This window comes from Pollicipes pollicipes, unplaced genomic scaffold (genome assembly GCF_011947565.3).
Source record: "Pollicipes pollicipes isolate AB1234 unplaced genomic scaffold, Ppol_2.1 Scaffold_6138;HRSCAF=7277_pilon_pilon_pilon, whole genome shotgun sequence".
NCBI lineage: Eukaryota > Metazoa > Arthropoda > Thecostraca > Pollicipedomorpha > Pollicipedidae > Pollicipes > Pollicipes pollicipes.
Genome location: NW_023596818.1, coordinates 11,439,112 through 11,459,709, shown reverse-complemented (window position 1 = coordinate 11,459,709; position 20,598 = coordinate 11,439,112). Strand labels below are relative to the sequence as shown.

At 55.7% G+C, this 20,598-nt stretch overlaps 1 protein-coding gene across 1 annotated transcript; it reads left to right on the top strand.

Moving 5' to 3' along the window:
* Positions 1 to 1,868: 1,868 nt before the first annotated feature.
* Positions 1,869 to 19,526, top strand: LOC119105744 (protein grainyhead-like). Its single transcript, XM_037229231.1, is given in 14 exon segments — positions 1,869 to 2,270; positions 6,820 to 6,980; positions 8,078 to 8,099; positions 8,101 to 8,241; positions 10,064 to 10,175; positions 10,440 to 10,534; positions 11,548 to 11,604; positions 12,023 to 12,127; positions 13,095 to 13,274; positions 14,493 to 14,551; positions 15,416 to 15,511; positions 16,344 to 16,506; positions 17,172 to 17,236; positions 17,935 to 19,526. Coding segments are annotated over 14 exon segments (1,776 nt in total). The 5' UTR covers positions 1,869 to 1,877; the 3' UTR covers positions 18,062 to 19,526.
* The last annotated feature ends 1,072 nt before the right edge of the window (positions 19,527 to 20,598 follow it).

Here is a 20,598-nt window from a genome sequence, read left to right as displayed (position 1 = left end):
GGACGATACGAACACGCGGGCTGGACTCCACTGCAGATCCCATCAGCCGCCGCGGCCGAAGCGACCCGCGCTGACCGTTTCGCCACCGCGGAGTCGGAGTCGTGTGCCGCCTGCACCGCATGGAGACTGATAACGAATGGATTCCAGGTGTCATGTCGACGGTCGTCACGCTGGCGAGATTACCGCTGCCTCCGTCATTTTTGTCGTCCGCGCGAGATTAGTCCGACACTCCCTGCAGTTGGCTCGGTGCGTGGCCAAATTTGGGCGGCCGGCGATGGTGGTGACCACACGGTGTGCTCTCGGCACTAACGAGACGTTTGGTCGCGCAGTGGATGTCGCGCTCGGTGGCTGTGTGCGCCGGCGCAGGTGCAGCGACAGGCGCCGCTGGGGGTTCATTTGTCCGGTTCATCGGGTCATTTTGCCCTCTGCGGATGGCGAAGATCTCGTGTCCACCGCACAATGCACATTGTCACTGTCATTGCGGATGGCAGATAAGGCTCGGTTGCTTTTTGTCCGCCGAAAAATTAGTGTAGAGACATTTCTGTCCGGCGATAAGGATCACGGTGCGGTGGAATCGCGGCATCGAGCTTCTTTCGGATCGCGTCGTCTTGGGCCGTTTGATAAATAGACCTCCCCACACCCTTCCCAAGACGTCCGCCCCGATAGAGGCTTAGATTTCCAGCGGTCGCATCAAAAGGCGCGCGGAGGGTGTGGTCCCACGCCGGGCTATCTTCGCTTCGATCCGCGCCGGGGGCGAGGCAGTCATTTCCGTCCTCTGCCTTGGAGAACGGCTATCGCCGCCGGTTAACCTACCTCACGAGCCGCGGACGGTGTCATGACGGAGCGGGGATGTTCGAGCGATGCGTGGACTTTCAAGCGGAACAGGGATGTTTGAGCTAAGCCTGCATGTTCGAGCGAGACAAGGGTGTTCAAGCGGGACGGGGGTGCTCGAGCGAGACCTGGATGTTCGAGCGATGCCTGCATGTTCGAGCGAGAAGTGGATGTTCGAGCGGGACATGCATGTTCGAGCGGGACGTGGATGTCGGTCCGATGGGCCGAGACGCTTGCTCCGTGGCGGTGCTGCGCTGTACATTGCCCCTTGTGCGGTGCACCTGACGTGCGACGCGATGACACGTGGGGGACATGCGGCGATTGTATCCGTCTCCCACCTGGCGTGCTATAAACCGCAGCATTTCCGCCTCCTTCCAAAAACCGCGCTGTCACATGCATTCCACCTTCCCCACCCTTTCACCGTGATTCCGACAAGTGCCTGCGGTCTTAGGGCGGGTTGAGTTTGGAGTCTGAGATGTCCCAAATGCCGCGCGTATAACTATACCATCGCTTGAAAACTGTGCCTAGACGAGTCACAATATGATTACCGCTGCTTTAGGAAACCATGCCGTCGTCCGTAGAGCTGCCAGTGGCTTCTTCCGCCACCGCCAACGCTCCGCCGTTTTCTAGCAGCCCGTCCATCATCCTGCCTTTCTCAAACAGCGCCCCCCAGTGCAGCGTTCTCGGCGTTCTCACTCCCCAGTGCGGCGCTCTCGCGCCCCTCACCCCTCGCCTCCGCCTCCACGCGTCTCCGCCACGCCGCGCCTGACAGCCCGTCTCCCGGCAGGAGCACGGCGGCCGCGTCATCGGCGACCGGCGCCGTCGTCACCTCGCAGAGCCGCTCCGGCGCCGACCTCGTGTCGGGCGGCGAGCTGGGCCTGCTGCTGGCCGACCGCGAGGCCGAGGACCTGACCGCCCGCCGCTCGCCGGCCGAGCACATCGAGCCGCGCCGCGGCGTCATCGTCGGCGACGGCGCCGAGCCGGGCTCGCCGCGCTACGTGGCGCCGCTGGCGCCGCTGCACGCCGACTCGCCCAGCCCCAAGGACATGTCTGCCGGCCACTACACGGCCCAGTACACGGGCCTGGCGCCGGCGCAGGTGTTCGCCGAGCCCATCTCGCAGTACAGCGCCCTGCCGCCGTCGCCGACGGCCAGCTACGTCGGCGGCAGCGGCACGCTGCGCGGCGGCGCGTACGCCGTGAGTGAGCCGTATTATCGCGACTACTACCCGGCCGAGCAGTACGCCGCCGGCCGCAGCGCGCCGCTGTACGCCGACGGGCAGGAGGGGCACGCCCAGTTCGTGGAGCGGTACATCCGGCCCGGCGCGTCGGCCGTGTACAAGCTGTCCAGCCAGGGCCTGGCCGTGGACCTTCCGTCGCCGGACAGCGGGATCGGCGCGGAGGCGGCCACGCCGCGCGACCAGGCTACCAGCCTGCAGCAGGTCAGTCGGCGCCCTGGCCTGACCTGACCTGACCAGGCACACAGATGTTGGGCCGCCGGTACGCACAGGTCAGTCGGCGCCCTGACCTGGTGTGATCTGACCTCACGGACACGTAGATGGGCAGCCCCACCAGGCCACCAGCCTGCAGCAGGTCAGTCGGCGCCCTGACCTGATGTGATCTGACCTCAAGGTCACGTAGATGGGCAGCCCCACCAAGCCACCTGAATGCAGCATGCCGGTCTGTTGTATACCATTAAGCACATACGGATGCTCGAAGGGCCTTAACAGTCTGAAAGGTATCAGTGGCCGACTCTAGGCTTATTGTGATCAACGGAAAAATTGGAAACAGCAGCATGCACAAGTGATAGACCGTTGCCGTTGGTGCAATGGTCCGACCCGTCTCTCTGCCTTCAATGGCCACTCTATCTTTCCGCAAAGCGCAGGGCACTGTTTGCGTTTGAGAAAGTCTATGTCTACATCACAGGCGACCTGATGCCGCCATCGCTGCGAGCGTCTAGGAAAGGAGCGCGTCTTGGGCGAGACGACAGGAATGCGACGCGTGCGCACCTTGAGCTGACGCAACGCATTCTAGGCGTCACATCAATGCCTATGAGATAAAACGCAGCCATTGAGCCGGTGAAACCGTGTGTACAGTTGCGATTGCGATATATTTAGAATCAATTTGGTTTAAAGGCCAGGACTGTAACGTGGCCTCGATGTAACACCGTGTCGATCACAGTTGTCAAACGTTTACGGTGCCAAGAGAAAGGACCGTTTCGCAACGGTAAAGAAACTACGGGGTTTCTCATTCACAACTGCTCCCATATTCCTGCGGCAAACTGTGACATTTATTGGCTCTTAAGCTGAAAACTGGTCATTTACGGAATACTGTATAGAGCGGAATCGCTTGCCCAGCCCTGATGTGCGGCCCACCCATCACCTCGGCCCGGGCTGCGGCCGTGGTGCGCTGATATCGTCGACGTTGGTTGTCAGCTCCCGGGGCCCTCGTGTCTGCTTTGGTGGAAGGACGCTGGTCCTGGGTCGTCAGGAGAGGGGAGAGGGGAAGGGGAGGACAGAGCAGTGCCCAGGCCTCGCGTCGCAGCGTCCAGGGAGATGGTGAGAGGTCCTGCCAGGGGAGCGTCCAGATAAAAAACCGGGAGGGACACGCGCCTCCGATAGTAAAACTCTGTCGTACAACTTGAACTAAAAGCAAGGTGCGGCGGTGAGTTCACTCGGCTTCGCGGAGGACGATATCGCCGGGTTTCCCTCTGGGCGCGCCCATGAACGCCGGTCTGAGAGTACTGAGATCACACGAACTGGGTCGGAAATGAGGCGACGTAACTCAGCGGGCGACCCGCTGTCGTCAAACGACCGGCCGCTTGGAAAGTGAGTGTTCAGAGCCGCAGTAAATCAGCTGGCAGACACGCCCTCGGCCAATCACAGTCGTTAACGCCGCAACGGTACGCACGAGTCGCGCAATTTTGGACAGAGTCTGGCGGTAGGGAACGTTTTTTACGATGGAGTGCGAGGGGAGTGTCACCAGGGCAAAAAATGACACCGCTTGCATAAGAAGCGGCTCGAGATGAAGCAATTCGACCCCCTTTGGACGTAATTGGGTACGTAGCCCAGTGCTACGATGTGTGGTCATTTTGGGACCTCTCTTATGTCGCCTGATGGATGCTGTTCCCTTGAGGTCCAGGGGCGAGCGGAAAACCCTGTTTAACTGAAACCAGGCTACTCATATTAAACAAAATAATTACACAGGCAGCTTTCTGAGCCGTGCTTACACAACGTTTCTCGGAAAGTCGCATGAAGGATTAACAATATTGAATAATGATATAAATGAAATGAAATAACATACCTTACATTTACTTTTGTCTTCTGCTTTTCTGAATGAATATTCTATCAGATAAAACGACGCACCGCAAAAAGCAAATACCGTATTGATAGCTCAAATACAGTGTTAAGTGGTATAGCACCTGCACAAATGCTTACAGTGTACAGTACCTAGCCACGTCTAGCTTTGTGTGGTGTGGAAACATTTCCCAAGTGTATAACTCTACGGACGCAGGTGCCACGCATCAACAAGCCATCTTTTCGTTTGTTCAGGCTACAAGGCAATATCTCAGACAGGTAACATTTGTCCATCGGCTGCAACGGTGAAATGTGGCCAGAGTAAGGAGGCAGAGCGCTCCAAAGCCAAGATCGCACTGGCACGCCTCAGTGTGGCCCACAGGGTCCAGTTATGACGCTCGTCCGTCTGATTCCGGGGCGGTGCGGCCGGAAACCTCGCTCAGGATTGTACGCGTCCTTGCCATGGTCTTATTCGGGATCGGGTTTGGGATGAAGCGCCGCTGCATGGAGTCTGGAAATGTTTCATACAGTTCTATCCAAGGCAACGCCCAGGTCACATTGTTCGGGGTGAGTCGCGCGCGCTTTGATCTATTGGACGTTTCGCTGCTTCGACGTGCCAGTGATGCACGGCTTGTCAAACTGGCATTCTTCTCCGATGACATCAGTGTCGCATTTTTTGAATTTCAGGCGGCCAGAGAAAGAATAGATCTCGTGTCCTTAATGGCGTTTAGTTCACCAAATCCGCGGGGTTTTCCAGACATTACACAAATGACATTCTGTGGTTAACGCCAGCCTTTCTTATTTTCTCCAAATTAGTGAGCGTCTGCAGGTATGTTCATCTCCGCAAGTGGAAGCCAGGATGTGTGCTGTTGCCCATGCGTTCCCGGCTTCTTTAAAGCTGCGTCACTTTTCTGCAAAAGTCCAATGCCCATTCACCGTCTGCGGCAAAAGCAGTGGATCGGTTTGTAATGTTCCGGATTACCAACCATACCGTTTTCTAAAAGGCGCGTGGCATTTTACTTTTTCCATCAGCATCTCAGAAATGGTCACAGCTTCCAGGCCATTTCGTGATTGGAGACATGTCCCACAAGGTTACCCTCGTTATGTCGAAATTAAACGACCATCGCTATCCTACAAATTAGGTGAAGACCGAGGAGACCACTTATGCGCAGCTAATGAAATGCTCTGGCATGCAGATGCTGCTTCTTCCAGCGTGGGTTTTCGGTTTCTGTCGCATGTGATGTGGGTCGCGCGCGCGCGCGCCCGCGCCGCCGATCCGACCTAACGAAGAGCTCAGCCATTAGTTCTGGGCTCTCGGGGATAATTTATTACAGCTGATATCACAGGTGCAGCAAGTGGAGCCCGAATAGAATATCGAGCGCGCGAGGAGCCGCGATAGCGAGGGACGGGCCGGCGAGAGAAAGTGTCGGCGCCGACCACCGGCCAGCTTAATGACAAGATAAATCGATTAATGACGGGGCCGCTGGATTGGTACCGCGTGCGATGCATCATCTCCCGCTTTGGACACCGCCGGGCCTGGCGCCGCCGGTGGGGACTCGAGTGGCGGATGTTTAATCCAATCCTGAGGGGCTGACAAGAAGTCATCTGGCGGCGCATCTGTACTCAGGCATCAGGCACTCGTCTTGAACAGACGCCTCGGACGTGAGACGGACTCGAGAGAACGCGAGCTCGCGAGCAGCCCAGCGCTTCGCTCCTCGAGTGTGTGGTAAAAACTAACGGCAGCATCACTTCGCCAAGTGTCCCTTTACCTCTGTTTACTCTCCGAGAACACCGGTCTCTGTGCATGATTCAGAATACACTACAGACTGTCTATTTTGACAAGCGAGATGATGATGGGACACCATCACATCATTTATGCCAACAGGCGGATTTGTATTTTGCGCGTAAAATGATATCCCTCGATGCTGTCATTGCATGCTGTCATGCGCTGCCAAAACTATTTTATTGACGTACATTTAAAAAGGTCATGGCTGTCCAGATCGCAAGAGCCCAGTATGCAAAGAACTTCGGATGCGGAAAGCCGCTGTTGATTTGCTGCCACGTTAAGCATGCAGATTTATGAGCAGGATCATCGATGTCTCATTGTTTCTTCGCGACGAGATAAACACTGGATTGGGTCGTTTCCTTTGAAAACAGCAGCAGCTACGCGCCCGGAGAGTTTTGTAGGTAAACCGGGTTAAACCGGCCTTGAATTCGACAAAAATAACAGGACGTGACCGAATTTTGACTCGTTTATTTGCTTTCTGTAGCTTACATTTTTCTATTATTCTCAGAACTACCAAAGAAGGAACATTAAATGCCTAAGATATCTCAATGATTTTGGCACTTTGTATGTCTGCTGTGACTTTTCAGGGTAGAATATTTTGGTATTCACATTATTTTTATGTGTTGATGTTTACTAGCTGTAAGAATCACATCTTCCCCCCTCTCTCCATGCCTTTCTTTCTTTGTTATGCCTCCCTCTACCAATCCCAATCTATTTTCGTTTCTCTCTCTCCTCTCTCCCTTCTTTCGACGTCAGATTCCAGTCCTTCCTCCACTGGGCTGGAGAAGCGAAGCGGGCAGTCCGGCTGGCCTGCTCAAGGCTCGCGTTTTACGCCGATGCCGACCTGCCCTGACCGTCCCGTCTGCGCTCATGCTCTGCCGCCAAACTTCACACCACCGTGCGTTGCAGAACTCGACCGGGTTCGAGTACACGGACGTGTGTGGCCAGACCGCCCTGCTGGCTGACCCGAGCCTCATCAGGAGCACAGTGTCGCCGTCCACCTCCAGGTCACGCCCCTGGCACGACTTTGGACGGCAGGCGGAGGTCGACAAGATTCACATCCCCAAAATGTGAGTCGTCGCGCTTGGCTGGTCAGTGCCAGCGCGTGAGGTGCGGTGGAGCCGTCTGGAGCGGGCTTGTGCAGTGGACCTCGCGCGGATTCGTCGACGGCTGACGCTGTTTTATTGGTTGTTTGTTATGCCCGCTAGGCATAGGGGAGCGAGTGGGACAGACTTGCTCCGTGGGAAAAGAACGGCGCTGCACATGTCTGGAGCATGCTGGGTCAAATGGGAGGTCACCCTTTTTGAACCCTGACCCGAAGTATGCATTACTCATTCAGGCACAGCCACGCGCGTAAATCATTCCATTTGGCTGGCGTTTGCGTGGAGAATGAGTCGATGGTGAATAAAAACGATGTGAAGCGAAGTGGACAACAATGCCGTGTGTTCCCCGCACTTCCATCGTCTCGTCCTCGAGAGCCGCTCCGGTGTGGTGACGTAATACGGTCCAAAGTTTTCGGAGCCCGTGCTAGTTCCCTAGATGCTACTTCCTTTGTTGCCACCGTTGATCCCTCACTTTGTCACTTCGTTTCTGTTCAATCATCGTTCGTTCTCACCGTTCTCACCGATTTCCATTTTTACCTCACTACACGTCATCGCCATTCTTTACTTCATCACCTTCCGACCATACCTTCGCACCTTCTCAAATCAATGCTGTCACACCGCCTCCTCACGTCGAACCTTCCCACCTCATCTCACTTTCTCACCCCAGCCGTTGCCTCACCGTCTTCACGTTTCGCCGCCTCACCATCTCACCTCAGCCCCTGCCTCGCCCCTCACGACCTCACCACCTTCCTATCTCACTGCCTCAACCCCGGCGGCCGAATGGCTACGTCACGCGAAACGACGCCATCTGACACCTATCAGGACGCGCTAATAACACGGTGCTTGTGTTCCTCCTCACCTTGGCCCAGCGATTCCAGGGCCGCGCACCGGGGCCCAGACCGAAGGCACCGGACGCCCTGCGAGATCGCGCGATAACGGGTCGGGGCGGGTGCGGTGGCGCGGCCAAAGCGGCTCTCCCCGAGGTCCCGGGAAACTCCAGCACCGCGGCCGATCCGCAAAACCGCACTCCTTACCGAAACAGTGACGAGGCCCCGTCTTTCCAGATTCTCCAACTACGGCTTCCGGTTTTTTCATGGAGGCGCCGATTTCCACCAGTCAGCGACGTGAGGATGACCGCCTGACGTACGTCAACAAGGGACAGTTTTACGGCATCACCATGGAGTACGTGCCCGATCCGGACAAACCGCTGAAGAACGCCACAGTCAAGGTAAGCAGGCTGCCGACAATAGACGTGGTTTAATGGGGCTTTCGCCCTCGCTTTTCTGTAATTCCCCTCCAAATGTTTGAGTACAAAGTCACGCGGATTTTCACCTCTTAAAAATGTGCGTGCGAGCATGTCATTTGCCTCCCAAAGCGACTAGTTCTGTTCAAAGATTCACTCCCGGACATTCGCACACAACCGCACCGCACTCACGCCGGTCTATGCGTCCACTTGGGCGCGCACCTGCAGCCTCCACAAGGCGTGATCAGTCGTCTGGCGGAAGCGAGCTGACTTAGATTATAGGGCGGCTCTCCAGACCGTCGCTTGGGACCCGGGCACTGTCCCCGTTCGCTGGGGACGGACGGACGGGCGGACACGCGACTCGGGATTACGACGGCGGCCAGTGGCCTCTGAGGTCGGCGGGGAAGAATACCGCCGTCCCCATGCTCGAGGTCCTCGGGTCAAGAATCGGTGGAGACAGACTCTTGCCAGGGCGAGGCCGTTGAATATATCTGTCATCGATTTGTCAGTGGAAGGCATGAGTTCCTCACGCCATGAATATATTCATGGCAGAGGCCCGACTTGTTGACGTACATTACCAGAGAAATACCGAAACCCGATGTTAGATACAGAGTGTACTGTTGTTGACTGATGTAGTCGTCATGCTATAAGTCATCACCCAATCCTTGTTTTACAACACGTGCGACCCGTTTAGTCATAAGTGTCACAGTCCCCCGCACCCATAGTTATAAAGGGAAGAAAGAACCGTCGCCAATGTGTCTCGAGGCGCTAAGTTCGTTCATGCGACAGCGTTTTACCGCCGTGGTATGGAACCCTGAAGCCACTTTCACGATCGGCTATTGAGCATCGTCCGAGTTTTCCACGAATGCCCAGCGATCACTCTCAATCTATCCGGCATTTTGCTCAAAAAACGACAACGCGCGGCTACGATTCAGCCCAACAACGGCAGCGAGTCAAGTGCGGCCAAAGCTTTGCTAAGCTCCGCCACCGCCGGGCCCGCGCGCTGCAGATTCCCAAGCAGTTCCGGGCGGACCAGTCCAAACCGGGGCTTCCAGGACGGACACTCATCTCGCCACCTCAGCCGGCCGGGCTGCACGGGAGAAAGTCACTGCCCAAACGTCCGCGCCCCCGGCCCGATGCACGGCGGTGCTGAGGACGGGCCGGGGCCGCCGACGGCCGGCGGAAGCCGACGGCGCCTCCCTCGAGCGCCAGAGCCGTCCGGCGGCGGCCGGAGCGGCGATCTGGGCCATTCAGCTCCGGTGCATATTGTTCGGCCGGGCATTGTCTGGCGCGCGCGGCCCCTCGTGGCGGTCAGGGCCGAACCGGCCGCGCGCCGGCGAAAACTGTAAATAACTCCGGCGGTCGCTGGTGAAAAGCGCGCCGGGCTTAGATGGACACCGGCTAAGCTTTCCCCGTTAGAGATACACGGGGGGGGGGGAGGGGGAGGGGGACGTGCCGGCACGGGATTATGGCGACCGGGGTGCGAGCTTCAGCTGATGAACATCACCAACGTGATTATCGCCTGCGGACGAGCTGGTTCGAAACCAACGAGCGCGTCACGAGCACCGTCACAAAGCGGTGGATCTCGCAGTTGCTGATCCTGGCAGACAGGTCCGGCTCAGGTCCGAACCGTCTCAGATAAAAATAACATTTATCCGGCGATTACTAGATGTGTTTGGGCCCAGGCGGTGCTCTGGGCCGGGGAAGATCTCCGAGGAGGATCCCCAGCGCTGATGGGTGGGCGCTGACGGCGGTGCCCGACCCCGCGTGACGACGTGACCTCACGGCGTCGCTCGCTGTGCCGCAGAGCGTCATCATGCTGATGTTCCGGGAGGAGAAGCCGCCCGAGGACGAGACGAAGGCGTGGCAGTTCTGGCACAGTCGCCAGCACAGCGTCAAGCAGCGCATCCTCGACATCGGTAGGTACCGCTCGCCGGCACCGGCGCAGAGACAATGCTTAGGTGGCCGTGGAGTTCAGATATAGCCGGCTTGCAAAGCAGCGATCACCGGCTTTTATCACTGAGAGGCTTTAACCGATCTCATGGATGGATAATGTGGCTTGGCTTGGCAGATGTGGAAGCGACCACACCAGGTGCCACTTCAGTCACGATAGCTTTTGACATTTTGACACCGAAAGATTCGTTTCGGCGTTTGCAGGGCTCTGACCTGCGTTACGTTTTCAGACACAAAGAACAGCGTAGGGCTGGTGGGAGGCATAGACGAGGTGGCGCACAACGCAGTGGCCGTGTACTGGAACCCGTTGGAGAGCTCGGCTAAGGTAAGGCCTGAGGATTAGACATCGATACCTTCAGTGGGCTTCTCGCTATGGCCGAGGGCATGGAAAGGAGCTCTTACTCTGGAATTACCTAACGTGCGCAGTCTTGAAATGTGCATGGGTTTGTGGGAAGCCGGAATGCGTCTCAAAACCAGCGTACCAACGACGAAGTCTCTTGGGAAGCAGTGCATGCGTCATCGACAACCTACACGTGCCTTTACTCTTGGGACGGCTTCAGCCTCCCGTGACCTGCCCTGTGCACCGTTCTCTATGGTTGCGCTGTCCCTGACCCTTAAGCGTGCCCCCCGGCTATGTGCAGTCATGGAGCGTCCGACTCAATTATACTAAAACACTGCACGGTGGTTAAAACGCGGGCTGCATCTACTTATAATTAGAAACGCCCCCGGGCGGGGCATCATTCCTAGATCGCTTAGTCCGCATCTGACTGAAGCTAATCCTTGACCTGCTATTTGGGCGTTGAAGGCACGCCGCTGCAATATATGGATAATACTATTATATATTTGTTAATGGTAGCATGTCCTTGCGTGACCCGAAGACTGCTCATTAATTATGGATGCAAGTGCGATTATGTTAGTCGTTCCGCGCTGACGTAGAGACCCGCTATGGATGGATTACAAGCTTCTGACCAATGTTCAAAAAGCACAGGACTTCACAGCTCGTGTCTGAAGTCATCTCCTTGATCCTCGGTACTTGTGTATGCGGTGTCTGCCCCCACCTCGTACAGGCCCAGACAGCAATGATCACCTGTCACGCTAAATTGCGGATAGTAAATGGACAGGCTCATTTACAGTGATATAATCACCGATAGTCTTTTCTGCCAGAGATGATTGAAGCAGATAACCACAGTCAGCAGATAAGTGCAATTAAGGACCGATTCGCGCGGGCAGTCATGAAAGATCGAGCGAAGTGGCATCGGTGAGCTTGTACCGAGGCACTGGCTCTTATTTGACCGAGTCATTACGATGATGAAGAGACGCTCCCGATTCTGCTTACAGATAAGCATCGCGCTACAATGCCTGAGCACGGACTTCAGCAGCCAGAAGGGCGTCAAGGTCAGTCGATGGGAAACGGCCAGCATGAGTTCCAGGTGGCCACAGCGGAACGGAATGCATTCATGATGAGCCCGATACGAGAGGCGGTCATCCACTCACAAGCATGAAAATCGCGCACCTGTGATAGACGCTCACTTGATTTGAGTGTTAGTTGGCGTATTCGTTCCATGTGCATCGCCAAATTTAACGTGGGTTGCATGAGCCTGCGGCCGTGCCCTCTTCAAACCGCCGGCGCTACCGCCAAGTATCCGCCAGCGAGTCAAACATGCGGCTCTTGAAGCAGCTTCCGACCGGCGCTCGTTTAAAGTCAACAGCGTACTCACAAAACCAGGCAGCGATCAGGCGGCCGTTTTTGCCGGGCCGTAAAAACCGTCGGTCCGGCCTCTGTTCTTCTCACGTGTACGCCGCGTCTCCGCAGGGCCTGCCTCTGCACGTGCAGATCGACACTTACGACGACTCCCGGGACCCGACCGCGACGGTGCTGCAGCGTACCTATTGCCAAGTCAAGTCCTTCTGCGATAAGGTGAGCCGGCGCGACGCCGTCAAGAGATGTCCTGCCTTCAGGCGTCTCGATATGATTCCCAATTACCCGACCCCTGCACGCCACGCTGTTCTGCGCAGCCCCCGGCCGACACGACGTGGTGCAGCCGTTTGGTCGGCTGGCGCCTCTCCTCGCCGGCGTCCTCGCCAGCACGGGCGCCTCCTCTCGCTCCTTACCGCGACATCGGCCTTGACCGTGCATCACCGTTACCCGGGCTAGACCTCCCTCGGCGCCCGTAACTCGCAGCCGGCCGGCGGCGGACCGACCGCCCCCCCGCCCCTCTCCCCCCCCCCCCCCGTCCGCGTCCGTCCAGCCCTGCCCTTTCGGGGCGGGCCAGGGAACCGCGCCCGGGGGCCGCGCGCCGGCGCGGCGCCGCGCTCACCCGCCATTCATTAAGGCGGAATCATTTGTACACAGCGTTGCGCCCTGCCGCGCCATCATGGACGCTAACGTGGCCCGTTTGCAGCTAGTCAATCCCGCTTTACGGCAGGGTAATTTGGGGCTGGCGCCCTGGTCCGCGCGGTCCGACCTTGTGCTTAAACCACACTCCAGATCTTCATCCCGCGCGCCCGACCGAATCGCAGGCGGTCTCATGCCGCTATGGACTCCCGTATGGGCCGAGCCGTCGGATCTCAGTTTTATTCGCGCTGCCCGGAGGCGGTGATTGAACTCGACTTTACGATCACGCGCCGTTGCGAAAACTTCCATTGTTTTTACCTCTTGTCCGCTTAATCAGCGTGCAAACTGCACACAATCATCTGATAGCATGCATTTGTGATCTGCCGAGATATTAAGCTTATTGTTGGAAGCCTGCCTTCCAATGATTTGAGTGCTGCGCGTCTGAACATGACTCCTGCAACGCTCGCCTGCGCCACCTCCGCCGCTCACCTCTCATGATCCGCCTGCGCCCGCGCCGGACTGGCCTCACGCGCGCCACCTCCGCCGCCAGGGTGCCGAGCGCAAGACCCGCGACGAAGAGCGGCGCGCCTCCAAGCGGCGCATGACGGCCACGGGGCGCAAGAAGATGGAGGAGATGTACCACCCGGCTTGCGAGCGCACAGAGTTCTACACCATGGCTGACACGGCCAAGCCGGCACAGCTGTTCCAGCCAAGCGCTGACACCGAGAAGGTACGCGGCCGCTGCCCCTGGCCGGGCTGGGGACGACATGTGCGTGACGGGGTTGGGGTGTTCACGGTCCACGCACGTCGGGTAGTGCCGTGTGCTCGCCGTTCCCAAGGTTCTCGGCGCGTGAATATCACCGGTGTGTGGGAAGGCGGACGAGGTGTGGACGCTGCTCTCCGCTGTGTTCTGATTGTCCGATCCCCGCCGCTCGTCGATCAGCACCGAGCCACGGCGAGACTTTCGCGAGCGGCTTCTACCGATATGAATCACGGCAACATGAGCTGGGGCTTAGTACGGCGACGACCTGCTTAGGCGGTGCGCAATACACTCGGCACGACTTATGCAAATATTCCGAGCTGTTACCCAGGAGCGGATCGAGCGTCGGGGATCGGGGGAACCGTAGTTCGTTTTGGGTGCTCCAATTCTGGTGTCGATTTGACTAGATTCAAACCAAAGTAGCAAAAGGTAGGTGTTATGCACTATGTGGAAGAAACAAGGCTCAGTTGATCCCCTTGGATCCACTCTTGCCGTCAGACCTGCAAAACAAGTCATGTTTTGATGCTCGATCTCAACTGTATAAAGTAACTACAAGCTGGTACCGGTTTACTACGGCGTATCCCAAGAATGCTTCCGCCTGTGTTCGGCTGCTGTCGTACAACACAGACATGAAGAGAATACCCGTGAAGCAGGTCATTAGTGATCAGAAACCGGCGTACTGTCGAATCACTCAAGACCTCATTACTTCGGAAGTTACAGGCCCAATTTTCGCATGGCGTGCTTAAAGCGCTTGGGTCTCACAAGCTGTTTGAATAGTACTGCGGAATGGGACCACAGGTGGTGAATATATTGACACTTATAAACCTGATGAAATCAACGTTATGTTTACCAATCAGCTGACCGTAAAAAACACATATAGCTTCTTTTACGGCAGGTTGGTCACTTCCACCTGACACTCAAAGTATTAGGCAAAAAGAAATGATGGCATGACTGCTATCTGGCAATCTACCCATCGACCTCATGAAGTCACCGCCTCGTTCATCTATATTCGATCTCAAGTGGCGGCGCACCACTATAAAGACATCAACATTCATCCATAGGGCTCCATTGCCGGCCTTAATAATCTACTGCTCTAAGCCACCGCCCTTGCTTTGGCTCGGGAAACGTATCCTTCAAAAAACACTTGACTCTTTATTAACATACGCGATGCCGTCTTATTTGTTGCAGATTGGCAACATCGAGCTGCAAAACTACTACGCTCAGCAGGAAGGCGAAAACCACAGTCTGTAAGTACTCTTCTGCAACATTTCCTCGTGTGCAAAACCGAACCAACTAATGAACGTCTTCCGCGGTCTATCCCTCGTCTCAGTCCCGCTCAGCACCCGGCTGACTGCCTGCTACATATGGAGGACGAAAATGTCCAGCAGGTCTGCTTTCACAGTGCTTCCAGTAACGGCCCACCTTCTTCCTGTCGACTATCTGGCATGCATGGCGTTGTTGCAGCATCACTGAAGGCATGACACATTCCACCAGCGTTGCGACTTTGCAGTACGCGGACACAAAGGGCGGTGGAAGACAATAAACAGAGTCTTATACCGCCGACGTCTTTCTGAGGATGACCAATTAATGGCTACGGTGATCATTAAATGTTATTGGCAGCCATCAAAAGGAGTCAAAGATATTTTATAATGAATTGTTACGTAGGCTGCATATTGCGCCTTGAACTGTGCGCCCAGAGTACTGAATACAAGTTAAGCAGCTCGTTCAGCATGCCGCAATATTATCATGAACACTTCAAATTCTACCCTCACCAAATCTCTCACCAACTTCACACACCGAGCCGATGTCGCATAATCCGACGCACAACACCGTCTGCGCCGAGATGCGCCGCGTCTCCGCCGCCTCCCGCCTGCATGCGAGAGCTTCACCCCCCGCGTCTCGCCTTCACTGTGCATACGCGCGTCCGTGTGCCGCCGCCCGAGCGCCGCGCTTTGCATGAGTGCCTCGTGCTGCCCGCGTGTGGCCCGCGTGTGGCCGCGTGCGGCTCGCCTGTGGCCCGCCTTTGGCCCGCGTGTGGCCCGCGTGTGGCGCACGTGCGTCCGCCCGGCGCGCCACGTGACTAACTCAGGCCGTGGCGGCGGTCTCGCCAGGTACGAGGACGTGGCGGCATCGCCGTCCCCCGCCAGCCCCGCCTCCCTCAAGCCCCACTACGGCTTCCCGGCCGTCGCCGGCGAGCTAGGGGACGGGTAAGTCGCCCGCCGCCCGCGCCGCCAGACGGGACCGCCGCGGGGAGCGGGCCGTGCCATCGCACGCGCTCCGTTTCGGCGGCGGCGCCCGCGCCCGCCGCCGGCGTCCGTCATCCACGGCTTGTGGTGTTGCTGGGGTGCGCGCTCTGTCCGTCTCTTAAGCCATTGGTCGGTTCGCTTCGCCAGGCGGCGATTGATGTTTGCATGCTTGGTGCGATTGATATTCGGTGCGAGCTAGCCTTGGGGCTGCGTGTGATGGCTTTGAGAGTGCGTCTGCCCGGCTTGCTCGGCTGAGGGAGGCTGCCACAGCTAAGCGTGAGCTTTTCGAACTGTCGGTGCTCTGTTCAGCGCCTCCCAAGTGGTGCTGGGAAGGCTGATGTAAGCAGGATGATCTCCTCTTTAAGCATACGGTTCGAGTGAAAATTGCTGGTCATGCGTCGTGAAATTAAGCTTTAACTTTTCAACAAAAAAAGCTAATGAAACTTGACAGGGGATGCATGCTCACAATGCCTCTGCGTACCCACTGTACAATTCTATTGAGCGTATTTTGTTCCAGAGAATACTGGATAATCCAGAAGCGTCGGAAATTATTTGACGTTTTACGTTCCTGGCGCCGGCGTTTGTCCTCTCGGCCTATGGAGAGTTTATGGCATCGTCTAATTATCTCCGGGTGTATTTGCCGTACCGTCTAAGGCCATAAATACCCAAAAGCAGTCGGTAGTTTTATCGGCCGGACGGTATTCCATGGCCAGCGGCCTGACGTCATCGTCATCCAGCCTCTGACAGCGTCACGCGCCCACGTGCACCCTCTGACAGCGACACCGCTTGGCAGGGAGCATCGCGACGAGAGCGGCCTGTTCCTGCCGGCGGCCAAGAGGCCTCGCCTGAGCCCGCCGCTCAGCCAGCGCGTCATGTTGTACGCGCGCCAGGAGCAGGAGGAGGTGTACACGCCGCTGCACGTGGCGCCACCTACAACAGTTGGTCTGCTGCACGCGGTAAGTGGCGCGCAGGTAGCGCTGCTGTCAAGGACGTCGGGAGTGGTGGTGACACAGGTGTGATGAACTCAGGGAGGCCGGGCAGACACAGACAACACTTAGCGTAGAATCGGGATCATAAATTTGCATCGGCATGAGCGCATGGATACTGGTGTCATGTCATGCTAGATATGATGTTTTTTTCAAGTCGCTGTGTGTGTCATTTGCTCAGTACATAGATGTAATTAAAATTCAAGCTATTGTTCAGCATTTTGGCAAGTCGCCAACAACTGAAGCTTTGCGCACAGTTTAAGCTGAGAAAAGACTAAATTTCAATAGAGAAACGAAGCGCTGGATGCAATTTGCGTACTCGTAGCCCCGCCAATGCTCCTAAGAGCGCACACGACGCACCACACTTGTTGACATTCAGTTGACACACTGGTGTCCACGTCCATGCCTTTGTATCCGATGGGCTCGTATTAGCCGGTGGCAGTCGGTCGTGTCTTCATAGCTGTAGCACACGGTCCCCGGGTCTCTGCGGCAGTGGGCGCGTCTCACAGGAACCCGACATTTAAACAGTTGTCAGACGGCATGGGTGTGAGGTTGCAGCAATCTAAGCCTACAGGGCGCCTCAGGCAAGTTCCAGCTGGACGGCGGACTGACTCCCAACGGCCTGTACATTTCAGATTCAGAGCAAGTACAAAATCAGTGCATCTTGTGCCCAAACCCTCTGTCGGAAAAACAAAAAAGGGTATGTAACGCATGCGGCTCTGTCCTCAGATCATCACGCTTCTTCTTCATTACCCTAGCGCACGGCTTGTTGGCATGTGTGATAAAGAGATCCCATCCATTATCCTACCGCGAAAGCAACCGTAGCATTTTTTTATTACTCTTTGCTTACTTCCGATGCTATTATTCATGATATCTTGTTTCCTACGCTTTCTTTTTCCACGCTGTTTTACACAAAATGGCGCTATTTGCCCCACCTTTATGCATTGCAAATGTGTCAAGCGCTTCAGTGCATGTGCATGCATTCCTAGGAGCGTTGCCCTAAATGCAGTCCGCATTTTTATCTGATTTAAGGGCGCGATCTTTCTCGAAGATACTCATTGTTCAACGCGGCGCTATATTAAACCGTTGGATATCATTGCTTACCGCTTGTTGGTCTGTTCTCACCAAACTAATGTCATTTGACTGAATTGCGGCTTCATCATGCTGTAGTAAATACAGTAATGCTTAAACTAACTCTAGCTACAAAATCTGTATCGAAATATTCCCAACCTTGTCAGAATTCTGATATACTTTGCTACTCGTGCGAAAATATCTGTTGTTTTCTATGTTGCGTGTTACCCGTCGGCGGGCGCCATATGCTCCTTCACATTCGGCCTGCGGAAACACGCCCACGTCAAGCACCTGCACTTGTTACAACGAGTTGCCGGCGCGTTTCAGAGTGATAGCGACTATGGACGACGATATGATCGCCCACTACTGCAATGAGGACACCTTCCTGCTGGAGATTCGCCCGGCGGAGCAAGACGGCTCGTACCACATCACCATGATCGAGGTCGGCGACTGAGAGAAGCTCAACTCCCGCGGCAGCCCGCCAGATGGCAGAAAATGCGCCGTGCAGAGCGCGGTCTGCCGGGCTCGGCGCGTCGCGCGCGATTTCCTCCTGCGCGCAGGACGCCTGGCGCCGAGCTTGTAAAATTGCGACTAGCGCGGTGCGCCGTGCTTGGCTAGCAGAGTTGTGCTGTGCTTGGCTAGCGGAGTTGTGATACCGGCCGACGCCGCCCTCGGGCGATCAGCGCCGGGCCGGTGATACGCTGGCGTCTGGCGGGTGACCCCGTGACCCTGGATGCCGCACACGGCTAAGCTTCTGCCGCCGACTGGATCTCGACAAGTGCCACAAATAACGCGGCACCGCCCGCCGCTGCCGGCTCCTCCCTGCAGTGCCGGGGCGGCTCCAAGCTCGTCACCATGTACATACGTATCGAGAACTACATACAGGCGTATACAGGCATTGTTGTGATAAACAGTGCCTAGTGTTGTTGTACCTGATGGAAGGATGGATGGCGTCGATGTTGATATCAAAATGCAGAAGCACCGAGTGCTCGTAGTTAATATCAGATGTCCAAGCGACATACTAGAATAAGGTGTACGAACCTGATGAGCCATACATTTACAGATTTACAGGGCAACGTGCCAATCGGTTAGGCTGTCGTGTCGGATTATCCACCGGCCTGATGGGTCACTGAATGTGCGGAAGAGTGGTGTATATGCCCGTTGGTTTGCCGCAGGAACATTGCTGTGTTGTAGCGAGCGCTGTCCTTGTTGGCTTTATCTTATGACCTTAAACGTTAAACTACTTAATGTCGTCCCGACCAGTGTATGTTTCTCACGGACCCACCACTACGACTACGGCTTCGAGAAGCTCGTGTAGGTGCGTCATGCTATGCACTCTGTTACGTTGTCCACGCCGCTTCCCAATTATGCATCGTTGTAGTCGCGCTTGAGACACGAAGCATACGTCGAAAGCTATCTGCGCAGACAGATCCTCACCGCCACGGAGTCGACTCAACCACCAGGATGGCCACTCAGTACGGGGAGCTCTCGTGGCTAAGCTGGGCCGCCCTCCTCGATGACCTACGGTTAATGACCCGCTCACTTAGGTGGTGGGTGACCCTGTCCAGACCGTGCCCGCTGATGCATCCGCTGAAGATCAAAAGCCTCACCTCCGCGTGCTCGAGTGTTCTAAGTGTAATTTATTTCCTGAAGCGTGTGGAATGTGCGGGGTGGCTTAAGAGGTGTTTCAAACGACATAGTCGGTTGATCGGCTGCTTTGCAATACAATTGCTGCGCTCACGTGCTGTTGTACCGGTTGCGTCTCCGCTCACCTTCTGTTCAACACCTGCTGTTGTACCGGTTGCGTCTCCGCTCACCTTCTGTTCAACACCTGCTGTTGCACTGGTTGCGTCTTCTACGGCTTTGCTCGCTGATCGGGGGCTTAGTTTCACAAAAAAGTTGAGGGTAGGCGAGGGGACTGAACAGGGAAGATAGCTCAATCTACCTGCAAAATAGGAGCAAATTTACCACCCCGGATCTGGCCTACCTTATTCTGAAAAGTGCCTCAATATAACACTGCAGCCCAGTTGCGGATGACCTGAGCTCGATGGTGCAGCGCAGCGGCGTATTTTCGTCTTCCGCTTGAAGCGGAAGCCGTGCAGGAGGTTTCAAACATTTTTAAGAACAAGTCGTTGCAAATATACATCGATAAATATGTCATCATCAGTCATAAGATCAATCAGTTCTGGGGCATTTTCAACAATGTTCCATGTTGCGAGGGAAACGGATCGCATTCTTAATGACTTGGTTGTTCAAGCACGCAATACCTCAGCTAACTTAAAACCAAGCGACATCATCTACACGTTCGTCACCAAAGTGAGAATGTCTCAAAGTTTCTGACTTATGCTTCAGTCAGAAACATGTTCATGGTGGTTGCGGGGAGGTGCGCGTCTCGACATTACAGCATTTGATAACGGTGCTGTTCCGATAAGTGGCCCTTATAAACGTATCGTTATTTGTGGAGTACACAACGGCTCATGACAAAAAACATTAGCCAACCGTATAACTGCGCCCAGGGGATAACCCAACTAAAATAAAGCAGACAAAAACCGGGGTCGTTTGCGCAATATCATATGACGCAAGATCTCGCCCAAGCATTCTCTGTGGGTGGAATCGCCCAAAAACAAAGACCAGCTGAAGCTGGTGCTTGAATCCAGGGGCTAGGCATCGGAGGGCAAGGGTACCCGAAGGGTATCCGAAGGGTATCCGAGGCCAAGGTATCGGACGTTTGACCCCCGAGGCACGGAACAAACAGCTAAGTAGGTCATTCAGAAAGTCAGTCAGTAGGTCAGTTAGAAGTTTACGTCGTGCAATTGGCCAGACTTAAAATAGCATGAACTGACATTGCTGTGTTTAAAAGAGGACTGCATGCTTTGGGCGCTGTCATAAGAAGTCCTACGCATTACAGACGTAGCACTATTTACCACTACACATGACCCCAGACAGACCATAGCACACGACAAACAGTTTGCTTCAGTTAAATTTTAAGCA